Consider the following 27,814-nt stretch of genomic DNA (forward strand, 5'->3'; position numbering starts at 1 on the left):
GGCTAGAATGTGACAAAATCGGATCTACTCGTTAGATTTATAATTCCACCCTTAGTGCTTTTTATCCCTACTTTGTTATATATGTTTTGTCACTTTCCAATAAACAAAACCCCTTTTCCTCACATATGCATGCAGTGTTACATTTTCTGTGCATTTTGTTTGTTTTAACCTATGAGGTGCTTACAATGTTTTGTAAGGCTGCATCATTACAGCAATTGGAAGTGGGGTGCCTCATGTCCTGGGGCTTTAAGGCGCCACCATGCATGAACCATAATGTTCTTTTTTCACATCCGGCCTGGGACCCTTACTGCATGTCATTCTCGATTTCTCTCAGTCTCTCCCTTCACTTCTATTTAGACCAGCTGTTACTAATTGTGAAAGAAAATGAGCAAAAAAGGGGAAAAAACATTGAATCCAAAACAATTTTGAGAGTTTGAACACTGCATGCTTCACTGCACAACATGTGTTTTTGAACCAGGTGGGTTCCGCAGATGTTACGAGGAACCATGTTGACTCAATTGACGTCATGAAGGAAGCTGCGATGTTAGTCAGTAAACACAACATGAATCCATACCCCTCATAAAGATGCATACTTTTTCTAATGGCTGTTCAGAAATGTTTTACTAATGAGTGGTTAAATGGTGCTCAAGTGTTTGAACTGTGAATGACTTGCATGAAAATGGAGTTATGACTTTTGCATTGGTGTTGTTCAGTGGCACCATCTGCTGGGTGATAGCAGCAGATTATCCAGAAACATCTTACTCTTGCTACAGCAGGAGCCACCTTAATCAAATGTAATCTTACACTTGCTATAGGACATTCCTACCCCAGGACATATGGTTATTTTGACCTGCTGTTAACAGCAACTGATGCAGAGCTAAGGTTCATTGTAGTTTTAAAGTTACTTAATCTTTCTGCTTCCAATCAAATCCTAAAAAAAGTAAAGACAGAAACTTTACCATTGAAAATGTTTATTAAAGGGTGCTACTGTACACATTCATAACATTTAGTTGAAACAAGAAATAAACTTCTTTTTAAATTGTCTGCACTGGCAAAAACTCAGGACAAAGCTCAAAAGGTGTGAAACGACAAAACAATTTTAATATAAAGGAAGTTACAACAAAGCCTTAATCTTGATATCAAGAGACATGGTTAATGTACTGTATGTATGAAAGGGGGAAAGGTTGCAGCTCTCATTAACAATGCTCATTAAAGAAGAACAGATCTGTCTGTAGACGGTAAACATTTGGTCCTAAGAGTCCATGTTGGAGCACAGCACACTACAAAACCGGCATCAATCTTGTGTACAAGAATTGACGTAAGCTCCCTGGAAGCAAAACATACCTGAAAAATGTCATGATTATGGGAGAGAATTATTAAATTACCCAACAAAACAAAACCGAAGGTTTGCAGTATCCAATCAGTAAGCGGTTTAACCGTACAATGATATGAACAACAATACCTTAACTGTGGGGTGAATTTTAACAAAGTATGAAAGTATCACTAAATAGTTTAAGAACACCATCAAAACGCCAGTGTTGTCATTATAGAGAATGGTCACAGTCCGAAAGATTTTCATCCTTTAGCCACAAGGTGGCAGACCCCGATGAACAGTGATAAATGCTGGTTTTATTCTCTGTGAATACAGTAAGGATTGTCAAACCAGTGAACATGAGACAGGTCCAAAGATAACACTGCCGTTAAACACAAAAAAACAAAAAAAAAGTACAAAACTGAGCATAATGTTTGTGTTTTATTGTCCTTTTTCTTAAACTGGGGATTGAGTGAAGAAATAGAAAAACACCACACGAATTTCATAAGACAAAACTTGGAAATAAGGAAAATTACAATGAAAAAAAAGAAACAAGGACATCATCACTACAATACAAAGTCTTTTTCAATTGGCCGGTGTCCGCAAGTTTTCAAATTGAGTAGTTCTGTCCTGTAAACAGGAAAAACAAATCTAAAAGAAGAAAAAAGTTTCTTTTAAAAACAAGTGATTATGAAGTGCTGCGGTGATCGCTTCCTGAATATAGATACTACGGTTTATCCTCAGTGGTGTTGCTGGGTTATAAAACCAAAAAGAAGTACTGCCTACAAGGAGCTTATAGTAAACACAGCTTGTACCAACCCAGGGTCATGAGTTTTAAAGGTTGGCCACATGTGCTCATGGACGCAACATACCTTACTGGCAACCATATCTAAAACATGATGTTTTAAAACATTTAAAAAAAATAAAAAAGGTAATACAAAGACATAACAGCAGAAACCCTCCCCAGTAGCATGTCACCCTTGTCCGCTACAGCTTCCCCTCCCGTCTGATGGATCCTTCTCAGCAGCCTGGGGCCTTTGTGCTCCAATGGGGCATGGATGGAGATAACATGATTGTGTTCATGGTCCTTGTTGGACATGGTGAAGAGCAAGGATGGGAGGTTTGGGTGTGAAAAAATGTCTGACTCAAGGTTGTCCCTGCAGTGGAGGAGGTACGATTTCCTCCTGAGGCGCGCACTCACGCGCTAACCACGTCCTTCTCCTTCTTGTCACTGTCTTCATGCCAGGTGAGACGTTCCTCATAGAAGGCTATGACGATCTGTGGGCACTTATGATTGGCTTCCTTGGCAAGCACGAGATCTGCCTCATCAGAGTCTTTCCTGCAGGAGGAAAAAATTGGTTCAGAACATTGTAACTTTGCACAAGTTGGATGTTATACCTCGTGTTTTGAAACGATGGCATCTTTCCCTGATCTAATCAATCATAGCAAGTGTATATTAATGCAAAATGTTCTTACGCACTCCTGTACCATATTCTAAATACATAATTTGTTTTAGTCATGTCTAAAGATGTGAAATCTTGTGTCAACTGTATAACTTATAGTATACAGTTATATTTTAAAGCAATAATCAGACGGTGCTTTTGAGTCTGTTTTATATTTACTTCTCATTCTATATTACGGTGGATTTGTTCTGGGTTTATTAACACCCCCCCCCCCCCCCAATCACATGACATGTTATGTAAAGTGTGCCTTGTTTTTGAGCCAGCAAACACCTTGGAATGAGCGTGATTGGGCATGAGTGACGAGGTACTACAAATATATCCATCTAGCTTATATGCAATGACATTAAATTTTATGGTGTGTCTTACTGTTTGTATACCAATGGACAGCTAGGCTATTAGTGCCGCTAATGGGTCATTTGTCAGCAGGAATCTGGCACATTTAGAGCAGCAATTTAAAGGATCATGTAATGACAAGTCACAAACAGAGGAGCAGACAGAAACTGTAGCAGAAACCCCCATCATACAGCCAGGACGACACCCTAAAATAAGTCTTTAACGTTCAGAGCCCCTACGACCATGCCATGTGTGGTATATGTACTTGAATGTACTCGGCACCACACGGAGTGGCAGCCTGTTACAGCAGCTCCTACTCACCACTAAGTAGTATCCTTTAATGGTATCTGAGGTTTATTTGTGTATTTTGTAAATTGTGTGCTTATATATATTTTTTGTATCTTGGGTGTAATATTAAGCTGTCTGGCTCTTTCTGCTGTACAAATGAAAATGTCCGCTCTGTGGGAAGAATAAAGGTATTCTGATTATATGAAACAGTAATTTGCAGAATACTAAGAAACAGATGACAAAGTTAGAGATCAAATCAGTACAAATCTACCACATAAGTTATAACCATTCATTAAGAAGGCAGCGAGTGTGTGAAAACACACAAGCCACCAAGAGTCTTGATGAGTGTCACGATACTAGAGAACTTACGCAATACCCTGCCTTTAAAAATGGTGCAATAGTTCATTAATTAGTACTGATCATGTAACAAGGACAGTAAACAAGGATTTATCTCACATAGTCAACGGCTGCAGTGGCAGATTACAGCTTCATGCTCTGTTCTTAACTTTCACAATGAAAGCAGACATATACAACTAATCACTGCGTACGCAAGGGAACTTAAAAAAAATCACAGCATTTTGTTAGGAGGCATCTCCACCAAACAGCTGACAGTACTGCTTGCCATCATCTCTGCAAAGAATTAACCTTTCATAAGCAGCACTGTGTCATGAGGGATATTAAACTGTATGTATACAATAGAGTACAATATTTCACTATTGTTTAATGGCTTCTTTTCACATCCGCCATTGCCTTGCATTGACAGATATTAAGTATCGATTCAGTATCGAAGACTGTTTACAAATAATTTTAAGTATGTCAATAGTCATCTTAAGTCCTGAGTAAAACCCATTTTTCTTGATAACAACGCTGGTATATTATTGTTAGTTATAACACTTCATACACCACTGGGCCAAAACTACATTGCACATGTACATTTTTGAAATGAACATAACAAAAACCTACCACTTCATAAGAAACATTAGGTCTCCACATGAGTCAGTTGCTCCAATAATCTTCTCTGGCTCGAGTCCTCTCTCAAAGCCACGGGCAACAAGGATGTCCTCCTGAAAGACGACACAGCCGGTAAAGATAAGATAAAATTTACACATGACCAAAGATAAAAAAATATATATAAGCCATCTGACAGATTAAAGGTTTTTAATGAATGAATGACACATTAGAGTATGATACAGTTGTTAGATTGTAGAACAATTAAAAAGGGTTTCATGATCGCTGACTTAATTTTGAGGTCATGATTTGATAAAAGAACATTGAGCACAGCTGGCTGGAACAGATCAGTGGCTTTATGCTCTAAAAAAAAACATTGTCAAAAAATAGGCTATAGGGTATAAAACTGATATATCCACTGTTTTGGGGAATATCCAAGGTTAAATGGAATAATTGAAATAACTTCAAAAGTAAAAGAGCCACTAGATGGCAGAACTGTGTTTTAAAAAGAAGCTTGAGTTTGCCCACCTGCAAATAGCTACCAGATCCTGAACTGTGAGCAACAGTGATTGACTGACATATCAGGCAGAAATGTTTCAACTCGGTAAGAGGCAGGACTGCAGCTGCAGTATGCTGGTCATTTATTCATTGTTACCTTTTGGTTGAAGGCGACCAGCAGTTAAAAAAATAATAAATTATCCATCATTTCCTAACCCACTGGCACTGATTCAAGAAAGAATAATAAACATAGGCTTTGACATATTAAATGGAAAGCTGCTGTAGAGTATTCTATGAAATGTATAGATTGTTTTTCTCTTTTTGTGAAGACCCTGCCAACACCAAGCTGAAGGAAGGCTTTCAGTAAGTGCCAGTGGCCTGTCCAGTACAGCTGGTGCTAGTCGGTGGCTTTTTGGCCAGTGTTGAATAGATGAAATAAATGTTATTTAAAAATGTATCTTCTTATCTTTAAGGTCAGTTGCACTTAATGTAAGTTGCTTTGAATAAAAGCTTCAGCCAATTGAAATATGGTGATAGAAATCACTCCAATTCACAGCTTTCAGCAAATTATTGCAGAGAGAAATAGCAAGGAGGAAACAGGCAATCTTATCATTCCAATTCAGAAATATAAATTTTAAAATCCATAGACATATTGAATTAAAGTGTTAGGAGAGTGAGAAAGCCATTGTTTATTCCAATAGAAGATTGCTACACACCTCCTTCGACTTTTTGGGCTTACTTCCCCCCTCCTCATCATCATCAGAGCTTCTCTTCTTTGAGCTACTGGAGTCTTTGGATCGTCCCAAGGAGGCTGTGACTGATTTGTTTGCCCCAGCGCTGGACGAGGAGCTTCCACCACTGCTGCCTTTCTTGTAGGTCTTCATGAATTCTGAAATTAGCTCAGGGCAGCCCAGGTTCTTCTCAGGCTCCCAGGTGTTGTGCTTTCTGAGGAAAAAGCAAACGTAAAAAATAATAAAACGCAGTTCTGCAAGTCAGTATCAGTACAAATACAACTCTTAATCTACAGCACTGATCAGAGATCGACAATATATTGAGAATATCAAACTTTGTATACGATGAGAATATCAAACTTTGTATACGATGAGAATGCCACAATTTTGTTAAGAATCTTCATTACTATTCTCGGTCTTTAGGGTAACAATACAATGAGCGCATAATAATTGTTTGTGAATGCTGTATCTGATTTGATAGGCAGCAAATGGCCCTTTTGGCTTTGCTAGTGATATCCACATTACTAACCCATTATTGGACCCATTTTGTTTCTAGGTGAAACCCTCCACCATTAGTTCCCAGACATATCAAACTATTGTAAAGATTTTTTTTTACCCATTACCCAAGACGTAATGTTATTGGTGAGCAAACTACCAGGAAAACTACTTACTCTGAATATCCTTTCCACTTCAGGAAGAACTCAACCCTGCCTTTCACCACCCTCCTGTCCAGCACCTTCTCCACAACATACTCTTCCTCATCAGAGGACGAGGAGTCGTCTTCGCGAGACTTTTTGCCCATAGCAAAGTTTGTTGCTGAATGCTACGCTGTCGCAGGCCAATGGCACTTCCCTGTGTAGGAAAACGACAAAGAAACTAAAGTTAAAGAGAACACGAGTCAGGTTTCCTAGACGATCAATTCCGTTTATTAAACGTAAAGCACAAAGCAGGCAATAGCTAGTTAGCAACGAAAGGCATCATTTCATTGTCGTTTCTGAAATTTGCAACAGACATGACAAACTACAAATGTTGACTGAAATCATTTGCTAGCTAATGACTTCATGTTAAATGTCCAATTGCATAATATGTTAGATACATTTACCATGCATTGTAATATGTACACATGGGAATAAGATATGATGTTGTGTTAGCCAACGACTAGCCTTAGCTAACCAATGAGCATTTAAGGCAAGCTTGCTAATGCAGAAACGTTAGCATACAGGCTATCGCTTCAACAAGCTAAGGTAGATATCCCAAATGCATAACGATGCATGAGGCAGCATGCAACACATTGATGTGTAAACACCTTCTTACCTTTGGCCGTGTAGACTGATGGTGTTAAGCAGTTCAATCTGGCAATACCGTGTCTTTTGTATACCTTCGTCTGAGAGGCCAACGCTGGTCCTACTTTAGCATGTAGCCTGAATCGCATAAATGGTGCTGTGCAGGTCTGTGCGTAGAAAAGCGCGCGTTAAAGGCGCACAATGAACGTACCCGCCCCTTAGTCAGCTGATGATGACCTACATTTGTCCAGCGAAAATGATACTACCAGGATAAGAACCTTATTTATGTTTAAAGCATATTCATTGTAAAACATGTAGATTGTGTGTCTCGTTAGTTAATACATGAGATTTGTGCGTAAAAAACAGAGTGGGGTTGCGTTGATTCACTGGTAAACACACAGCTCTACCTCCACCAACAAACCTCTGATTTATTTAGGGTTGGAGATGATTTTAAATGAGCTTATTTTCTGTGCATTTCCTTATTCGTTGACAAACTTCTTTGCGTGTAAATTATTACACTGCATCACACATAAAATAAGATATCTTACCATGTAACTTTCACATATTACTGCACGCATTTAACATCCATTTTGTATTGCCGTCATGATGGGGAAAGCACTACCTACTGTCATCTAATTGGTCGTACTGGTGATTGATTGGATTTGGACCAATCGAGATTAAACACATGCTGACGAAAGAATGCAGCGGGAAGTCCTGGCCAATGTGTATGTGGAAGAGGTGTGTCCTTTGCTAATTTTATTCTACTTTTGAGGACACTAGTGTACCAGTCTTGCGCAGCTCACTCCTCACTTGTTTGTCCACAAGGTTTCTTCAAGTATTACCTGCAAAAATGTCGAAGGATGTGAGTATTGTATTTTGGATGCAGTTTACTGTACGCTGATTCTAAAAAGTTTGCATCTTTGTATTTGTCTAGATTTGGCTATTCTCAGCGCAGAGTGCGTGTCTATCACCGATACTGCAGCTATGCTTTGTAAAGCCGCCATTTTATAGCAGCTGGGCCTCGTGGCCTTTGTTCCTACCGTAATCTATGTTTGGATTTCTGGAATTCCGCTAATATTATATATTCACTAATATTGTATAAACAGCTAACGCATTACATTTACTGTTGTGTTTTATTATGGGTGCAATCGGAGGTAGAGTAATCAAAATGAGCAGAGCGCTTCCCTAATGGCGGCGACGTCTCCCTTCTCCACCCTGTCCGTTTTTTTAAACGTGACGTAGGATTGAATTTGCAAGCTATTGTTAAATGTATGCTCAAAATTGTGTATGTTACTTTAATGTACAAAGTACCTATTTTGAACGTAGGCGACTGTACGATGATACCATTATCTATGTCCATTGTGTAGGTACCACGTGAGCCAGAGCAGCTTCGCAAGCTGTTCATTGGAGGTCTGAGCTTCGAGACCACAGACGAAAGCCTGAGGGCTCATTTTGAGCAATGGGGGAGCCTTACAGACTGTGTGGTAAGGTTTCTAACCCTTTGCATTGTTTACATGTCTATGTCTCTGGAAATCGTGCATTTTATTTTAATACAGGGACTGATGGAAGTTGCTTTCTCTAGGTCATGAGGGACCCCAATTCCAAAAGGTCCAGAGGCTTTGGCTTTGTTACATACTCATCCGTTGATGAGGTTGATGCTGCAATGACTGCCCGCCCCCACAAGGTTGATGGAAGAGTGGTTGAACCCAAAAGAGCTGTTTCCAGAGAAGTATGTTGGCTTTCAAATATGTATTTAAACCTGCAATGGGAATTTGATTATAGAGGCATATTTAATTACAACTGTACATTTCTTTCATCACAGGACTCAAACCGACCAGGAGCCCATGTGACCGTAAAAAAGATCTTTGTTGGTGGCATCAAAGAAGACACAGAGGAGTCACACCTGAGAGATTACTTTTCTCAGTTTGGCAAAATTGAGGTCATTGATATCATGACCGACCGTAATACTGGAAAGAAGAGGGGCTTTGCCTTTGTGACCTTTGACGATCATGATTCAGTCGACAGGATTGTTAGTAAGTACAAGGGTTTTCTACTGCAGATTAACAGTCTCTTACAGAATGGTCTTGAGCAGCTACTCACTGTCCCTTTCGATCCCACAGTCCAGAAATACCACACAATCAACTCTCACAACTGTGAAGTGAGGAAGGCTCTCACAAGGCAAGAGATGCAGACAGCAGGAATGGGTATGAGATGTACTTTTTTTCTTAAAAAAAAAATACGCCGGATTAATCAACTAAATAATTGTTTAAACGCTGGCACTGTTGATGCCCTGAGCTAATGTTGTGGTTTGGTTTAGGTCGCAGCAGCGGAGGAGGAGGTGGTGGAAGGCCCTATGACTATGACAGAGGCTTCAGCCAGGGTAAGACTTGAACGATAATACTCCATAATGGGATTAATATAAATTGAATAAAAGATATTAGTGTATAATATTTTAAACCTGTTTTTGGATTTTAGGTGGTAGGGGGCGCTATGGTGATGGTCCTTACAATTCCAACGGCGGTGGGGATGGTAGCTGCGGTGGCAGTGGTGGTGGTGGTAAGTAGGCAGTTTGCTCAGCATGTTTTTAGGTATATTAAAGCCTGGCTTTGCTGAACGTTTTTTCCTCTTTTTTTTTTTAAGGATATGGAAGTGGTCCAGGCGGATACAACAATGGCGGAAACAGGGGTTATAACCAAGGTTACAACCAGGGTGGTGGTGGTGGAGGAGGAGGAGGTGGAGGCTATGGAGGAAATGGTTATGAAACCAATGGCTATGGTAGGTGTTAACTATACATTCAAACATTTGACATCTCTTCTGTCTTCAACATGTGTATAACTTACATTTTTCTCTGTATAGGTAACTGTGGTGGCGGAGGTGGAGGTGGTGGTGGAAATAATTACAACAATATGGGACACTACGACCCCCAGGCCTCGAACTTTGGCCCAATGAAGAACAACTTTGGTGGTGGTGGTGGTAGCGGCGGTGGTGTTGGAAGGAACTTTGGTAAGCTAAAGAAAAGCGGATGGCATGATGTATAATTGTTGGTTATAGTGTTTGTAGGCTAAGTTATCCCTTTTCTCTGCAGGTGGCTATGGAGGTGGCTCAAACAACGGTGGTGGTGGTGGTGGTGGATATGGTCGTTCGGCGCGATTCTGAATGTGACGTGGTACGTACTTGATGACATGCATGAACTACTCATTTTGTAACATAAAACCAGAGTTTGTAGTGCCAGGGACTTGTTAAGTTTAGATAAACAGTAAAAAAAAAATTAAAAAATCACTCTGGATCTCAGGTTCTACAAGTCAGTGCACAGTTAACAATGTTGTTCCGTATTGTTCAACAGGACTGAGTACTTAGGAGAGGAGAGCAAGGAGAGGAGAGCAAGAGAAGTGACAGGGCAGCTGCAGGTTTACGTCCTAAATCTGCTCAGCCAAACAGTTGTGGCAGGTTACTGCTGCTGCAAGAAGAGATGTACAGTAGATAAATCATGGAGGGTCTTCACTTAAACATTTTGTGTTTTTTTTAATCGAACTGTGTATCTGGAAAGGAAGCATTCCAATGAGATTTTATGTAGATTTCTTTTCCTTTGAGTCTGGTTTTTATTTGTAACTGCATCTAATCAAGCTGAAATAAAGCATCTTTCAGTTTTTTTTACAAATTGTTGTTAGCCTCTTGAGTGGTCTGGGAAAGGGAGGGTTGACTATTACTGCACACTGTGGGATGAGGGATATCATGTGCATATGTGAGGAGCCAAGAAATATCCATGTGATGTGAGAAGACCTGCAATAGTAACTACATGCACCATAAGTCAATGTGAAGTGAGCATCTACAATTGTGGTTGAGGAATGAGAGGTGGTGCCCAAAATACTTCATCATAAAGAGCCCATCACCTGGTAAAGACTACCCTGAGTTCTGCAAAGATCAACTGGAGGATGCTAGCTTACATGCAAAGTCTTTGAGGCTAGTCATGGAAGCCAGCTGAGGGAGAGAAGTAGCAAAACCATCGCCAGGATCATTGAAGCAGGGGAGAGTGAGAACAGAAGCCTGAGGCTAGCATGCATCAGCTACCAAAAGGCATAAGTGCTGTCTGTAGGTAAGACCAGACTTCTCAACTACTGATAGTATGTCTTGCTATTGTTATGTAGCTGGTAGTAAGATATGTAGCCCAGTAATGACAATGTTTTTGTGCAAAACACTTTTATTATGACTTGACCAATGTTGACTGGTTAATGTGGCCTTCTAATTGTGCAAAGAGGCTGTACAAATATGCATGCTGTGAACAAAAATGAAGTACTTTTTTTTTTTTTTTTTGAAGATTGTTATACTTAATTGGTATTTCTGCTTTATAGGAAACTCAAGGTGGTGTCCAAAATCCGATTCCATTTCTGTGACAATGGCTCAATTCAGGTACAAATCATCAGACACTTTCACATTACTACTTTTCATACTTGTATATTTATATTGACTTTGTTCTTCACAGGCTTCCTGAACAGTAATGCAGGAGACTTTAAAACGTTTTTTTTAACTGAAGACTGTTTTTTAAATAAAGTATTTTTATAAGACACCGATGTGGTTTCAGTCATTGATGCATATATGGCAAGTTTTGCATGAATCTCTGTGACTTCCAGTCAGTTTATATACTTTGAGTCGGTACAATAGGGCAGTATACTGTAAGGCTATTAAAAAATGAATCAATCCCCGTGCCTCAGCATTGGTCTCTTTGCATATTGGTGTGAGGTACCAGATACATTTTCCCATCAGGTGTCTGTTGTAGGGCGTAGTCATCTATTGAGTATGGTTGTCCATTTTCATCTCTCAAATGAGAGAACACCTCTGAATAAAGGTCTGTAAGGCGACATTTAATAAAACCCAAGCTCCTCTGGAACTCGTGCCTCTCCTGTGCCAAGCGCTCTCTCTGACCATGCAGCTGGTTCAGTTCTCTTTCAAGGTGAATTATGCTCTCAAGCTTCCTTTTCCTGCAGTTCTGAGCTGCTACCTTGTTCTTCCCCCTCCGTCTAATATCTCTGACTAGTGCTAGCTGACTTTCTGTGAGGGTATACTGTGTCAGGAGCTCATTGAAGTCATCCACAGGTAGATTAATGATCTTCTCCATGGGGAAGGGGATCTTTAAAGACATAGCCCGCCGCTCATCTCTGCTCAGCGGTGCAGGAGTGGAGATACTTCCCTGTGTTTTTCTATACATGCTATGTTGGGAGCTCCCTCTGCTGGACACTCCAGAGTCTATGTACAGATCATTCAGTGCAGAAGCCTCTCCCTGCAGTTTTACTGGTCGTGGAAGTGGGGCATTACCTTGTGTATGAGATAAAGTGGGTTGGGTTGAGAAATAAGACTGATGTTCACCTGATTGTAGATACGAGTGAGATTGGTTCTGGTAGTCCATTGGGTAATGGACGTGTGCTCTTCTGGCATGTTCCGCCACCCTGTCTGATTCAACATCACTATAGGTCATGCCTATGTCTACACTCGGGTAACCTGATGCACCTCCAACGGGATTATCTGGGGAAGCAAGTGGTGGACTAGAGCCCAGAGACAGACCTGAGTCCGACTCAAGATCATCAGCTGACCGAGCTTGCAGACTTTGTCCATGTGTAGTCCAAACAATGTGTCGGCGAAGATCCTGAGTGTTAGCCCTCCTGTGCCCTTGACTGCTACCTGACATGTTCATGTGTTCTCTGAGAGCCATGTGCGAGGTCTGTGTGTAGGAAGAAATGGGGATCATTCTTTGATTGAGCTGAGGTTCAGGTCCATACATCGCCTCTGAATTGCTTCTGGGACGATGACAGGTGGGCACTTCTTCAGAGTAACATCCATCATAAGTGTCAGCAGGGCCGAGCTCACAAGCAGTAGAAGGCGGCTCCGAATGGGACTGGGCCATCCCATATCCTCCCATAGGGACCATGGGCTCCATAGTTTGGTACTGTGTTGTTTCATAGGAGCCTTCACTGGGGGCTTGAAACTCCTGGAACAAAAGAAGAAGCCCCAATGGTTATGACTTGGACAATACATATGCATATGACACAGTAACAGCATAAAGTGATCATAGGCAATTATTAAAGGTTTTTTTTAAAAATCAATAATGCAACACTATTTTTTGCATTTTATCTGGCTCAATATAGAGCACAGTTTGCCCCCACTTCAGCATGCCACCCATAGCCTATGAAGGCTTCATAGATGTGATCCGGTTTCACCTGGAAACAGATGGCTATTGTATGGTGCAGGGGGCCAGTAGGAACATACAGCACTTGCCCCCTCTCACAATCTCTTCATCCTACCATCACTCAAATGGGCCATTGTTGCTTTCCCCAGCTGAGTTTTAGTTTTTCAACAGTTAGCACCACATGAAAAGTGAAAAATATGTATTTTTGCCACAAGAATTAAATACAAATTAAACTGAGAATAACACGTCACTGAATTATATTAATGAATAAATACATTCTTATCTACTGAGACTTTGGGTTTTGAAAACAATCAATAATTGTTCATTTGTAGTGCCCTCGTTAGTACATGCACCCCTTTCTAACTCAGCATGGGGTATTGTGATTATGTTAAGGATTTGGAATATCTAGGATCATATAAAACAAACATATTGTGCAATAAAAAAATTAATGTACCTGCAGCTCTGTGATGGCCATCAGTTCCTGCCAAGCCACATCCATCTCTGTGTCCTGAGGAGCTCCATGAGACTTGACTCCAGGGAAATTAGCTGACATGGACACTCCCCCACACAGCCTGCCTGGAGTAGCTAATACCTTATAATACAAAATAATATTGATTACCTTGTTCATACGTCTATGTTAGGTTGTATCATGTGTTGTGGTGTTCCAGCTGTACCTCACAGGTTCTCCTCAGAGGGAGAACATAGTTGGCTGTTGAACACATTCAGGACAGACTCTTGCTGCTAAAGATCAACCTGGTGAGGAAACAGAACAGCAAGTTAAATTTCAGCTATTATACCTATCCACTAGAAAGAAGAAATGAAAAAGTATTCTGCGTATCGTTTAAAACCACTACCACACCTTTTTTCAAACATACAGCAAATAACATAATCGGTATACTTGTCGGAGCTTCGCATAAATGACTGATTGGGTCTTCTGTAGGTTTTTTGGAGCACATGCAGGTTCAGTTTAGTTGAGTTGGCTCCTCCCAATAGCTGTCCTGGCTGCAGCTATGCCGACCCCTGATAAGACAATCTGCGGGAAAACAGCCCTCTCTACAAGACACACAGGGGCCTGATGGCTGCTTTGGAAAACTGTGGTTCTCTGACAACATGTTTGCAGTATCCCTAAAACTCTTTTGGTAAAGCTTGACAGTAGCTGTTATTTCAACTTCAATTTGAGTTAAAAACTGTATTTATTTTTGAGCAAACAAACTAAACAGAGACTTAAACACCAACAGAGATGTGAACACTGTTGAATATATCCACTGTCCAATGAACAAGTACGCGCTGTACATTTATATTTACACTCACAAATGTACCCACACGTCTGCGCATACATAGACTTGTACATAAAATGCAGAAACCTACAGATAAATGCTTGTTTTATCTATCATATAGTGTTTATCCCAAATTTGTTTTTAAAAGTTTCAAATTTAAAAGCCCATTCAGGGATTGGCCAAATGAGCTTCTTGCACATCATTTTTGTTGTCTAAAACAAACATTTAATTCTCAACCTTTACAGTCGAAAGAACCATTACTTGCCTATTTTATGCCATCCTTACTTTAAATAGATTTGAACAAAAAGAGGTATTCCCATCAATAAATGCAAAATGTGCTCATCAAGTCCCGATCACAAGCTCAACTGACAATAGTTCAGACTCTACTTTGTGGTTTTGACAGAGCCGAGGGTGTGGTTGAAGGTACCCTTAAAGATAAAGTTATCTGACATTTAAAGGTGGATGAAACTTTTTTAAAGAAAGTAATCAATGCCAGGTTAATTGGAGTGGTGTATCAAACAACAGCTGGTTCCATGCTGAGGAGTGACAAATTATAGAATTGGTTCAATTAGATTTTGAAGAGACTTCAATGGTCTGGATCAATAAAACTGTAATATTATCTGAAAAATATACATCCAGACATTTATAGAAAATGTGGTAATATTACAGTATATATTCAGGTATTTTTTCACATAATTGTTTCTTCTTTTTTATTTCAAAGTTCGAAATGTAATTTACCTCTACCAAATCTTCAACACAAAGCATTTGCAATATTGCTTATTATTTCAGAGGAACTAATATATAAGACAATGTGATATAATTAACAATATGATAATTACTTTTTAATGTTTAGACATTTTGTAACATTTTAAATCCTGCATTGGCGTTTGTGGTATGTTTCCAAAAGATGTTTCTAATACTGTAAGGGATCCTAATTCACAGTTAAATCTGTACCAGCCCAGTCAGTAAAGTGAATTAGTTTGTTACACAGTGCGACAAAACATACAATCAATACAATCTAAATTGTTTTTAAATATATTTGACTGTGTCATTTTTTAAACAGTATTTTTACAACTTAAATGCTTGGAAGCGTAAGCAACAATGTAATTAGATTGTTTAGTAGCTCACTTTGTTATATCATAATGACACCTACTTTAATATATGGAAACAAAGTTTTACTATAAGTTAAAATGTTGTAACCTTTAACCTCAGCTTTGCAATATGAAAAGGAGAGACCTTAGAAAATAAGAAAAACTTAGACAAGTATGAACATACCTTAACAACATTCTCTGCTTCTTCAACAGGTGATGAGTAAAAAATAACTTCAGATGTGAAGCACAATCCTGGTGTTAAGGAAAAGAAAAAATTAGAAAAGGAGATACTGTTCTTTTTTTCCACATATGTCGTGATGTTGCTGACTTTTAACAGATCACAAGACGTAAAACACACGAGGCCTCTTGCTCTATCTCTTATTCAACTGTCTGTCTCTCTCTTTTCAGCTGCACTTACAGCCACCGGCATAAATGGGATGGCTCTATGCAGACAAACGCAATCTTCCTGTAAAGCACCCACACCACAATTTTTTGCACTCTTGTATCCTTAATAGCACACTTGCACCCCAGCCTCCAAATTTCCCTTTAGCCCACATGTCAAACCACAAACCAACAGTCTGGCATACACCACGACAATCATTCTGTCAGTCCACACTGAGGTAGGTAGATGTTTACAAAAACAAACAAAAACCTGTAAGCAATTTTGATTCTAATTATATTATGACAATACACACAAAACATTTACATTTAACGCCCTAAAAGTGAGTGAAAACTAGCAGGATTGTTGTCCCTGTCGTGGCCAAACCGTACAAGAACTGTGTCCTTTCAAATCCTCCCAAACGAAAGGTATGAGGAGTGTGATGTGGAGCACCTGGAGCCGGCATTGCAGTGAGGGCCTTGTTCAAGCAGGGGTGGGTTTGAGGCAGGATTGAGACTTAGTTTAGCAGAGATGGAATGTACACCCTCCGACAGGTAAGAAAGACTACATTGTTCCTCTATCTGGCAGAGCAACCGCCAAGGGAGAGAGAGGAGCAGGGGGAGAATGGAGGGGAGCGTGTCTTACATAGCAAGTGACCATTAAAATCCCTCACAAAAAAAATCCCCTCATTGCCCTGATCTGAAAAACTGTGAGCAGAGAAACTCACAAAGACTATGTGTTATGTATAACTGCTCTATTGTGCAACAGCTTTCACACAGTTACTGACAGTAGAAATGTTGCTGATGTATTGTTTCATAGAACAATTTGTCTTCAAGCATATTGATAGAAAGCAATCTGTCCCACATTGAAGATGTTGGAACTAATCGGCATCAGATTAAATATTCAAGACATTTCATGATCTGTAAAATACCCCCTAACCATTGTGACAACATAGTGGATAGATTTAATTTTTTTCAAAGGGTTTGATGATGAAATCACTTGATGGTGTTGAAATACATGTATGTAAATTCAGCATCTGTTGCTTTAACATATACTTGTTATATGGTACCTGCATACAAGGATTCCCACACAAAAATAACTGCAGTGTGCAACAAAGGCCAGTAGTTCATTTAAGTATGCATCGCACAACATAGAATAGCTTTTTCTCCGAAATGCAAAGCTGATATGAACACATATTTCATACACATATGTGTTCTCAAATAAAAACACGTCTGCTCTATGTGATTTACAGCATTGTTATTATTATTCTATACTTAATTATACAAATATTATACTATTGCCTTCTTCAGACACTTACGGTGATAATTCACATAAATATTTGGACTTTTTAAATATTATCTAACAACCCATAAAATGTAAAGACAAAAAGTTTAAGTCCATTTATTCTGAACACTGACTAAAGCTTGACTTTTTTTATTGTGAAATAATTACACATTTTAGGGCTTGCAATAAACAAAACTGGAGTTACAGTAAGGCTTTCAGTAAGGCACTGTATATTAAAAAACCATGAGAACATGGAAGGTTTTGTCTGGCCCATTACAATATCAAATCCCACAGACATAAATCTCAATGTTTTCTTTGTCATTGTTCTAAGATGGAAAAAGTAGGTGGCTGACACAGTCAAGAAAGGTGAATGTCTACCAGGAATCAAAGAAGGGACTTCCCAACCCAAGTTCCTAGCACCCAGCCCCTGACTCAACCACTACCACAGCATGCCAAAGAGCACCCTGTTATTACTGCGACCACAATGGTTTTGAATCTGGACACAGTTCCCAGGTCAACGCCCACTTTCCCTGTTTGTGTTTGTTTGCTTCAATTAGTCTTTGACATCTCTGCTTTCCAGCTTGCCTGAACCTCTCCACGCCCTCAGACTTTTTCTTGCTGTAAACCCCCTATGAATTATGTTAATAATCATTGAGTTTTATACAAATATTTGTTAAATGTTATGTCAAATTAATGGTTGATTATGTTCGTCCTTTAAGTTGTTCCCCACATCCTCAGTGAGTCCTGATGTTTCTATGGCAGTTCAATTGTTAATCAAAGATGGACGAGTGTGGCCTCTTTGGTTTTGTTTTAACATCCAGGAGGCTGTATCAGACATGAGTGGAAAACCACCTCACTACTAAACAAAATGAATGTGTGCCTTGGGTTGTGGTATCATAAAGAGAATATTTTTGGAGTCAGCTTCTGGGAAAGTAAAAATAGAGAGGGCAGATGCAGTATTTTTTTCTTCTTATATTGATAAACTGACTAGTCATTATCTTGATCTGAATTGTAAAAATAAGTTATTTTACTCATTTTCTAGTGTTAATATTCAACCTTAATACAAACAAAACTGAAAATTGAGGGAAATACAAACGGTAACCTGTGCAATTGTTCATTGTGGAATTCAACTCGAAAGGGTTAGCAATTTGAACCATACTTACAGCACATAGGTTCACAGTTCAGCTAATATCTAGTTTCACATATTCACCTACTCCTATAGATTGATTTGAAAGATGCGTAATGTTATTTGTACATTTTTGAAAATGCATAATTGCAGCTGTAGATTAAAATATAAATGGGATTTATAGAAACCTTTCATTGCTGTAACGATGGTCACATATTATCACTACCTGAAACAGAGCAAAGGAGGAACCTAAACATGCCGCATCATTCTTCTGAATGTGTCAATACAGTCTGCCCTTATCTCAAGATGTTCAGATTAAGATAACGACAGTAGTGTATTTCTTAAGAGTTTTCAATGTTTTCACATATTACTAGTGATGGACAACAGAATTACAAATACTAATAGGTACAAAGGAAAATTACACAGAAATACGTACATTTATTTTACTTGAAGACATGTGTTTGTGAGCATGAGTGTTACTGTTTAATTGCATATTTAGGCAATGTCTTCATGAGATTAAACATCAAGTCTTGTATAGACAGAGGGAAGGTAAGGAAAGGAGGATGTTGGTTGGCGGAAGCTCTGCTTAATGCTGATAAAAGAAGTACTTGGTTCTAAGGAAGGGAACTGCTAACTGCTGTGGTTGCTGGTACGCCGAGAAGAGGGGAGCAGCCCTATCACACAACATCATTCAATCTAATACTACATTTAGAATGAATTTCAACTTTTTCATAATTGTGAGACAAAAACACTCAACTTATTGTAGTTGCATATATTTTATACAACTAAAAGATATAAATAGTGTGGTAACATTTTGAAGCCAGTAGAATTACATATATATCAGTAACTTTACTGCATGTTCCTTCATCATTAAATCAAACAACTTTCATTGTGCCCATCTTCAACTCTGCCATCATAAACATTGTTGTGATTGTTTTTAAATACATATAAAGGTATGTTTGACTTCTAACATCTGGGAATCTTTTAAATGATAAGTTCAATGCAGCATAATGTTTAATCTTGAGCCGGGGTCATTTTGAAATCTTAGTGGTGGAATAGAGCAAACATGGTGCAGTATTGCAACATTTCATGGTAGCCCGCAGTGGTGTTATATGCATGTCAGACTAGTTATTTTTGTGATACACTTTTTGGCAGTTATATAATAGTTTTACACCACTAGTTTTCAAAATGTAGATATTCCAGTATTATTTCAAACTCAAGCCTCAAAATATTTTACTGTAAGGCCAAACTGTGATGTCATTTACGGAGTGAAATACAGGGAAATCCCCATCAGCCTGGGTTTCCAGATGCTTCCCAGAAGTGGGAACTAAGATAATTGGGTTTGGTTAAATGTAGGAGGATCCAGAAAAAAGATGTTGATGAGTACAAGCAAACCTGAACGGCTTGTAACCTAAACTCGTTTTTCCCACATTTTTTGTTTGTTACCATGAAGTCCTATTTTTCAGTTTCTAAGTTATAAATGGTTCATAACAACCTAAACATTTGGTTTGATAACGGTACCCATGGGAGAGATTTGATCCCTACCAAACGCAGTTTCTTATTTATTGGTATAATACCTCACAGATATACTGTAGTTACCCTATTAAAATGTAAAACTGTACATTTAATTAATTAATTTTTTGTATAATGACATTAAATGTTTTGTATTCTATTCTATGTAACAAGTAACATAACTAAAGTTAACTGTACTTACAAGTAAAATTGAATTGAATTGAGTTGAATATAACCTTACATGAATTAGGAATAGAACGTAGCAAAAGGATGATTTTTTTTAAATAAACACGCACGCTTTTTCTTGTGTGCCTACTTGGCAGGACATTACACCTACAGTGGAATGAATTGTATTGAAGCAGATTAACTCAAGTACTGTACTTAAGAACAATTTTGGGGTACTTTTACTTTTCTTAAGTATTATATTATAAGTATTATACTACTTCATATTTCTACTCCACTACATTTTAAAAGCCAATATTTTACATTTTACTCTACTGCATTTATTTTACAAAAGTATTTGATAGTAACTTTACAGTTTCAATTTATTAACAATACAAAATACAAATAAATGAATACATAAACTATAATATTTAATTATAGGTTAAGATATCCAGCATCATTTATAAAGTAATTCAATTAGCTCCACCTTTACCAGCTGTGATGAACACATTGATGCATGAATGATAACAATCCAGTAATTTAATATATATGATTCTTAGATGGGAAATTACACACAATAAGTCATTTCATTTTTGGTAATTAAAGTATATTTTGATGCAAGTACTTTTACTTAAGTAAGATTTTAATAAGATAAGATGTACTTTATTGATTCCAAATTGGGAAACTTGTAACTCTCAACAGAGTATTTTGACTCTGTAATACTTCTACTTTTACTAAGGTAAAATATATGAGTACTTATTCCACCTCTCGTAGCCTAATAACATCTGAATTGAAGACTAGATCACTTTTATGTTTTAATTTGATGAACAAAAAAAAGCTCAAGGTTGGACAGATGGTTCCTGGGGAATATACAATGCTTGACTTTACCTGAATTTTATTATCACATTGCAACTTTCCCCACTTAAGGGCTAATCAATGTTGTATTAATTTACATTCGTTAAAGTAAAATGTAGCTTGTTTTAATGTCTGGCTCCGTGCCCTGTACTCCGCCTGTACTATAATGCTCTTTGCCCTGGCTGTGCGTCAGCCAATCAGAAAGAGCCTCATCTACTGAACGTAATACGTAGCCGCAGTAGTAGCTAGTAGCTTGCTAGCTGGTTAGCTTACAAGAAAGAAGATGGATTCTCCCATACTGGTAATGTTTGCGAATGTATTCATGTGTAACAGTGTACGTGTTATCCCAGTTTAGAATTATAACTATTTAACATAACCGCATGTTGTTGATATCCAAACGTGGTAATGTAAGATAATTTAACTCGACAGGGAGCTAGCTTACTAAAGTAGTCGGTTTGGCTAACAAGCTAGCCTGTTAGAAGTTAGCTTCGGGTGTCTGTGTTTGTTGGTGATGTGGAAGTGTCATGTCTTCCGTTTAAATTCGCAAATAATCGGTTATTTGTATCAACTTGGTAACACTGATTCGATGGCTTTCGTTTCATTCATCCCTTGTTAGCGCATACACGAATGACCTGTCAGAGTTTGATGTGTTTTTTTCGAGATATGTTTGGTAATTACTGTCACTTATTGATCATACTTGCGTTTATTGAGTCATTGCATCATGTCTTCTATGTTCACAGGAACCATCCTTGTACACTGTCAAAGCCGTTTTGATTCTAGACAACGATGGAGACAGGCTTTATGCAAAGGTTTGTACAACAAAATGACCCTCAGTAGTTTAACTTTACTTTATCATTTTCTGGGTGAACTTCTTATTTCTTTGGCAAACTGTATTAAATGATGCACATGTAGATATTCTACATTGTTCTTTTTAAAAACTACCACTCGAACACTAAAATCACACATTTCCCATACATTTATCTCTTGGTATTTAAGGATGCGTATATAAATAACTGTATATTGAATTTTCTAATGTGAACATATATTTATTTTGTTCTATGCTCTATTAAATATTAATTTAGCAACTCTTAAATTGTAAATAGGGTTTCAAAGCTTCTGAAATTTCCATTGGAGCTTAAGAATTTTCTACATTTCTAAAGTAAAACATCTAATATTGCAACCAACAATGTAACTACCCTATCAATGATCAAATATATATTTTTTCTGTTAAAAACACCTCAAGTTTTTTGCTAAAACTGGTAAAAACACATCAAAGAACAACACTGGTAATTGCATGTGACATGTTCCTTAATTACCTTCAAAGTTGGCTCTGCACTTTATTTTAGGGAAAATATTAAATATCTCCAGCCTCCTTTTTAATCAAAATTCAATCTAGTTAAAGTGCGCTTTGGGTTATAGATTTACATTATCAATATATAATAACATCTTCTTTTTTACCTCTATCTACAGTATTATGATGATACATACCCGACAGTGAAGGAGCAGAAGGCGTTTGAGAAGAACATATTCAACAAAACACACAGGACGGACAGTAAGAAATATTCACTTCACTGAAGACTGACACTTTCCTAATTTAGAACATGTCTATTAAAATGCATGGTGTTTTTTTGTGTGTCTTTAGGTGAAATAGCATTACTCGAGGGCCTCACTGTTGTGTACAAGAGCAACATAGACCTGTTCTTCTATGTGATCGGGAGTTCACATGAAAATGAGGTAAGCATTATTTCAACTTTTAAAAATAAATTGCTCTAAGGTAAGAGTTGGAACCCGACTAATGAACAATTTCACAGAAAGTCAAATCTACCAATCCCTTACTGTGTCTGAGAACTGGGGTGTTGGTTTTAATCGTATGAGATGAAACAAACATCTTTGACAATAATAGTTTCCGAAGTGTTAGATGATAATACAAAGGTTTGAGCAGTCATTCATAATGACTCGTCATTTGACATGGCCCGTTCTGTAGTTTGCATTTTTCTGTCAGTCAATCTTTTCTCCTTTTGGTGACTAAATGTATTGAATAGCCTGCTGAGTTGAAGTACTTTAATGCGGTAATTCTACTTCATGTCACTTATGGGGCTGTAGTTTATTCGTTTTTCTTCTCCAATTCACCACAGCGTTTATGTAAAGCAACAGATGTAGCCTATGTTCATATCAAAAAATAAATAATGGATCCAGCATATGCTGTTTTATTTTTAGAAGAAATTCTCAACCACACAATGGCTAGTTTAAATTTGATCAGAGATGTTATGGCTTTGGTTTGACGAGTAAATTTAATTTATTGGTATTGCCCCAGGTCTCCTTTTTCTTTGATGATTATTTGCAATATCAATATTGGGGCTAACAGTGCATGTTGCCATAAATAATGTGTGTAAATGTCAAATAAGCTATCTATTTTTGGGGTTCACTCATTTGTTTATTTTTTTATATTTTACAAGATCAAAGCCTGCAATACAAATAACTTAATTTGTTATAAAATAAGATGTTATTTTGTAGTTTACCCGAGTCATTTATTTATAGCCACAGTAGTATAGCCTGTACAGATGGATACGAAGTTAGTCTTAGGTAGAAAATGAAAGAAATATTGTGCCTTGAGGTCCAAAGAAAATATAGTGAAAACCATAAAATATGATTACACATGTTGTTTTTTGAATGTTTATTTTTTCGTTGCAGATGATAAAAAACAATGAGATGAAAAACATCTAACATATTCCTTTATTCTCAACAGCTAATGCTCATGGCTGTTCTAAACTGCCTTTTTGATTCGCTCAGTCAGATGTTGAGGTACGTTTCGGCAGCTGTTATTTATCCTTAATCACTCTAGCAGAACTTTTTGCTACAAATCTTTGTCTAATGTCTAGAAAAGTTAATCTTGACATGCATGTGTTTTTGTTACTTTGCAGAAAGAACGTTGAAAGGAGGGCCTTGTTGGAGAATATGGAGGGCCTCTTCCTGGCTGTGGATGAAATTGTAGATGGAGGGTAAGTACAAATTGAACGGCTTGAGACTTTTAATGCATATCCTTGTTAAAAAAGACACCCGTTTCAGAACAGCATTTTCTCTCTTTGGATTAATTACTTGGTCTACTAATACTAATTGTTGGGATGTGTCTTTGCTGCCTCCTGCAGGGTGATCCTAGAGAGTGACCCACAACAAGTTGTGCACCGTGTGGCCCTCAGAGTAAGCTCCTCTTCTCTTAGAAATAATCCTAGAAGTTTGATCTTGGTTGTGCTGGATGTAAACACAATATAAATTTGCCTGTAGGGGGATGATGTGCCTTTGACAGAACAGACAGTTACCCAGGTGAGAAAGACATTCCTTGCTTCTCTCTCTGCTATAATGTTGAAAAGCTCCATTAGTGTATCGACCGTTAAAGCTCATTACATCAGAACCTTGTTTTCGTCATTCTCCTCTAATTCTATTTGGTCCTGTGCCTCGAGGTGTCACACGCTCTGTTATCTTCTATGCAAAACAGTGTACATGCTTGCTAATTATTCAGTGTTAAAGTATTGGTCGCCATCGGTGGTTCCTGTCTTTCAGTTTTTACATGACTCTGTCTGCGTGTGAGCTCCTCTTGATTAATGTTGTCATTTAAGAGGCCTGACACCGGCTACCACCATTCTTCCTCCCGCTGTGATTAATGGCTGTCCCCAATCCCCGTTCTTTATGGTTGTGATTCGGCTTTCATTCAACGAATTAGGATGATTAATTAGGCCTTTCATATTTCTCTTCATTTACATTACCCGTTCATCATTCTTTATTCTGTTTTTTAATAATGATATATACATTTTTTATCATTCTTCCTTTTCCCCAACAAGATACCATTCATGTTTTGTTACACTTTTCCTTAAAGGGTATTCAACATTGCAGCCAGTCTTATAATGGCCAGTGCAGTTCAATTTTCTTGTTGGATATATATGCTTGGTCAAACCTAGTTTTCGTCTACAGGTTCTTCAGTCTGCCAAAGAACAGATCAAGTGGTCACTTCTACGGTAGAGTCGCCGCTGCACCGGTCGACCAGGGAGCCGCTGTACGGGCCAGTCTGTGTGGCACTGATCTGCATTGTCATTTCCCCTCTCATAAATCAAAGCTGTGAGGAGTACCACTGGCTGATCCAGTCACACTCCCAGGACTACTGCTTAATTCTATTCTTTATTCTATTTTACATTGTGAAACATAATCAACATGAGGATAAGATATGTTGTACATTCCATTACAAAGACTGTTGTGTTTGTTTTTTTCAATACAGAATATGGTTTATTATACCAGCGTATCTGTCTATAAACATTGATTAACCTCATCGTAGCCTGTGGCAACATTCCCCGTGTCTTCTTACACCAGAATTTTCTCCCGTTTGACAGCACCCGGTCGTCTTACTGTACAAAGTATTGAGGCTCTATCTTGTTGTTTACTTACATGAATATTGTGATTGAAAGTGTACAACTAGTACTGTAGTAATACCGGCGATCACAGAGGTCTGTTTTGAACACCTTTTGTCCGGGGATCCTCCTTCATCAGACATAATAAATGTTTGTCGATACTGATGTCTAACATTACCTTTTGTCTTTGCATTATTAGTAATTGTTTTATTCAAAGCGTAATTGTTGTGAACTGCTGTCTTTGTGTGAATGTGGTTTGTCATACTTTTTATGTCTACAAAAGTAGCTGTTACTATAAAAAATAGTATTTCCGTATTTCAAGCTGCTGTGCTGTGTGCTCTTTGTTCTTCAGGGCCACAGCGAGAGCCAGAGACACTAGAGCAAGGGCTCCATCTCCTGGCGTCTGCAGCAAAGTGCCAGGCTGAGGGACATAAATACTGTAGACAAGAAGGTAGAGAGGGGGAGGAGACTCATTCATGCCGCTATGATCAGGAGCTTCCACTGTGCTGTGTTGCTGTGACATGCAGATAGGTTTTATGGAGTCATACTTGATTCATTTCTGCTCTGTGGTGACATACTGTGCCGCATGAATTGTGTGCTTCAATGTATGCACCCCCACCTTCACACACTAACCCCATACTCTATTGTAATGCAGATGAAGGTTACACTTGAGAGAGAAATAGATGCAAGAAAGGCCACTACATCATGTTGGTACCTGATGCATATTACAGGAGAAGACAAGATCCATATGCATTCTCCTATCTCGTTACCCACATATGTTATCATGATGATCACATGAAGGTATTTCTTGTCAGAAGAGATTTGTGTTGGGGCGCAAATTCAACCATGCTTAATTCAGACCATATTAGCGAGCTGGTTACATATCACGTATCCTCCCTGTGAAATCACACTCCACCTCCTATTGTGCTTGGCATGCTGGGACTAGTCCGTCGGCCTGAATCTTAAAGATCATAAAGCTACTGTTTGTAGCCTTTTTTTAAACTGGTCTGTATAACGAATGTGCCCCTTTTTATCTTTCTTCATCGTAGTGCAAAGCGAATAAATGAATGCTCTTGATGTAGAGATGACTATGGCCTGGAGCAGTTTGTGGAAAGGATTACACCGAGCTGTAATGTCAGATTACAGAATGTAAATTGGAGCATTTTGCGCCTCTTTCACTGGCAAATAATCAGTTAAATCTTGCGTTTATAGCACCCTCAGGGAAATTGGATGGGAGCTGCTTATCTCGATCACAAAATGTAGGACAGAAAACAGCACACATGGATGTAGGCATGGTATTGTGAGGCACACAATAACTGCATTTTAATGCTCACATACTGTAAGGTTTGTGGAGTATTTCTTTTATAAGGAAATAACATTTTAGTTATTCAGAGACCGAGGACTTAATTGATTTCAGCTCTACATTACGGTACATTATCAAACTAATAAGTAGCTTTCTGTATGTTATGTATCAATCACTGCTAACTGCTTGCAGACAGCAGTTGATGTATAACAGGCCAACATAATGTGTGTGTGGTTGTGCCAGATGCATGCATGTGGGTTGATGTTTTCACATAACAGAGAGGAGAGTAGTCAATGAAACTGTTATTGTCTCTGACCTGTAGACCTTTTTTCTTGGCTTTGCTCCAGTTTGATTCAGCCCTTGAATCTGTGGCTCTTTATGGCTACAGAGATAGCATGAATGGCAGCCATGTTGATGCTACTTTCTAAGTGTTTTACTGGAGAAAGAGCAGTAAGAAAGGGTAAGGTAATCATTATAAATGGACTCCATTATCGCACCAGTTTACTGTTATCGCACCAGTTTGCTGGTATAATGAGGACAGCTTCTGTCTCAGTGTGTGGTTTCAGTGAGGGAGGGGAAACATGAAGGTTAAAGAGGACGAGGTTAGCTGAAGTAGACGGCAGTAAATGTGATTAGATGAGATCCCAGGGAGGGCATGGCGGAAAAAAGAGAGGGTTATAACAGATCCCACCCAAGGTGCCTGACCAGACCCTCACTTTTAATCTAGAATAGCCCCACAGCCCCATTGGGGGCGCAGTCACTTGCTTTCATCCACTAATTACAGTTGCACCATCATAAAAAAACAGCAAGATAATTTATATTAATTATACAGGCATGAGTATAACAGTTTAAAACGCCATGGCTTGACATGCTGTACATAACATGCAGTAAAATTGTCAGAGACGTGTGGGCTAGAGCCTTGTAATTGATCGATGCATGCAGTGAAAGAGTGGCTCTCTTTCTCTTGTGTGTATGTGTGTGAGTAGACTGTGTGAATTAGAGTCAATAAATTATCATCATCTGTAAGCTTACAGAGTCTTTATGTCATAGTCAATGGGCCTGAGCACCCATCCAATGGCTTGCCCTGCTAAAGAGAAACAACACTGGGGAAAACAATGACAGCATGTTGGATGCACCACAGTAAATGTATTAAAGAAAGTGTCATTATATCGTCTGAGCAGCACAAAGGCCAAGACCCACATGATGTTTAATGACCTAGAGAGTTAAAATTAACACGGCCATTTTACCTATACTGCTTTCACATTTCTATCCAGAAAACATTGCCATCATGATACTTATTATCACAATTTCTGGGAAAAAACAACCTCATTTGGCAAGTACATTTATCGGTTGTTTATTGAGGCTCAGTTAAAAAAAAAAATACACCACCCTTT

The 27,814-nt window shown here is 38.4% G+C and overlaps 4 protein-coding genes across 10 annotated transcripts; 2 read left to right on the top strand and 2 right to left on the bottom strand.

The window, feature by feature from the left end:
- Positions 1-1,074: 1,074 nt before the first annotated feature.
- Positions 1,075-7,485, bottom strand: cbx5 (chromobox homolog 5 (HP1 alpha homolog, Drosophila)). Of its 2 annotated transcripts, none has more exons than XM_063891805.1 (5): positions 7,405-7,485; positions 6,245-6,425; positions 5,559-5,787; positions 4,360-4,460; positions 1,075-2,651 (listed from the first exon to the last, which is right to left on the bottom strand). In XM_063891805.1, exons 2-5 carry the CDS (start codon positions 6,373-6,375, stop codon positions 2,510-2,512), a joined length of 603 nt encoding a protein of 200 aa, XP_063747875.1. In that variant the 5' UTR covers positions 6,376-6,425; positions 7,405-7,485; the 3' UTR covers positions 1,075-2,509. The 2 variants fall into 2 exon arrangements, with proteins under 2 accessions (XP_063747875.1, XP_063747867.1); XM_063891797.1 differs by lacking the exon at positions 7,405-7,485 and adding an exon at positions 6,888-7,052.
- Positions 7,486-7,577: 92 nt separating this feature from the next.
- hnrnpa1b (heterogeneous nuclear ribonucleoprotein A1b) lies at positions 7,578-10,514 on the top strand. Its single transcript, XM_063891786.1, has 11 exons — positions 7,578-7,718; positions 8,224-8,340; positions 8,439-8,585; positions 8,679-8,889; positions 8,977-9,060; positions 9,174-9,236; positions 9,332-9,412; positions 9,497-9,631; positions 9,713-9,859; positions 9,942-10,022; positions 10,200-10,514. The coding sequence occupies exons 1-10, from the start codon at positions 7,707-7,709 to the stop codon at positions 10,010-10,012; spliced, it is 1,068 nt and encodes a 355-aa protein (XP_063747856.1). The 5' UTR covers positions 7,578-7,706; the 3' UTR covers positions 10,013-10,022; positions 10,200-10,514.
- Positions 10,515-11,036: 522 nt separating this feature from the next.
- nfe2 (nuclear factor, erythroid 2) lies at positions 11,037-16,349 on the bottom strand. Of its 6 annotated transcripts, XM_063891767.1 has the most exons (5): positions 16,174-16,349; positions 15,587-15,654; positions 13,709-13,787; positions 13,489-13,626; positions 11,037-12,836 (listed from the first exon to the last, which is right to left on the bottom strand). In XM_063891767.1, exons 3-5 carry the CDS (start codon positions 13,754-13,756, stop codon positions 11,562-11,564), a joined length of 1,461 nt encoding a protein of 486 aa, XP_063747837.1. In that variant the 5' UTR covers positions 13,757-13,787; positions 15,587-15,654; positions 16,174-16,349; the 3' UTR covers positions 11,037-11,561. The 6 variants fall into 6 exon arrangements, with proteins under 6 accessions (XP_063747837.1, XP_063747803.1, XP_063747828.1 ...); XM_063891733.1 differs by lacking the exon at positions 16,174-16,349 and having other exon boundaries at positions 15,587-15,833; XM_063891758.1 differs by lacking the exon at positions 16,174-16,349 and having other exon boundaries at positions 13,933-15,802.
- Positions 16,350-20,891: 4,542 nt separating this feature from the next.
- copz1 (COPI coat complex subunit zeta 1) lies at positions 20,892-25,294 on the top strand. Its single transcript, XM_063891999.1, has 9 exons — positions 20,892-21,021; positions 21,461-21,529; positions 22,191-22,272; positions 22,363-22,454; positions 23,467-23,522; positions 23,642-23,719; positions 23,867-23,918; positions 24,003-24,041; positions 24,687-25,294. Exons 1-9 carry the CDS (start codon positions 21,004-21,006, stop codon positions 24,732-24,734), a joined length of 534 nt encoding a protein of 177 aa, XP_063748069.1. The 5' UTR covers positions 20,892-21,003; the 3' UTR covers positions 24,735-25,294.
- The last annotated feature ends 2,520 nt before the right edge of the window (positions 25,295-27,814 follow it).

The sequence above is a fragment of the Eleginops maclovinus genome, chromosome 1, assembly GCF_036324505.1.
Source record: "Eleginops maclovinus isolate JMC-PN-2008 ecotype Puerto Natales chromosome 1, JC_Emac_rtc_rv5, whole genome shotgun sequence".
NCBI lineage: Eukaryota > Metazoa > Chordata > Actinopteri > Perciformes > Eleginopidae > Eleginops > Eleginops maclovinus.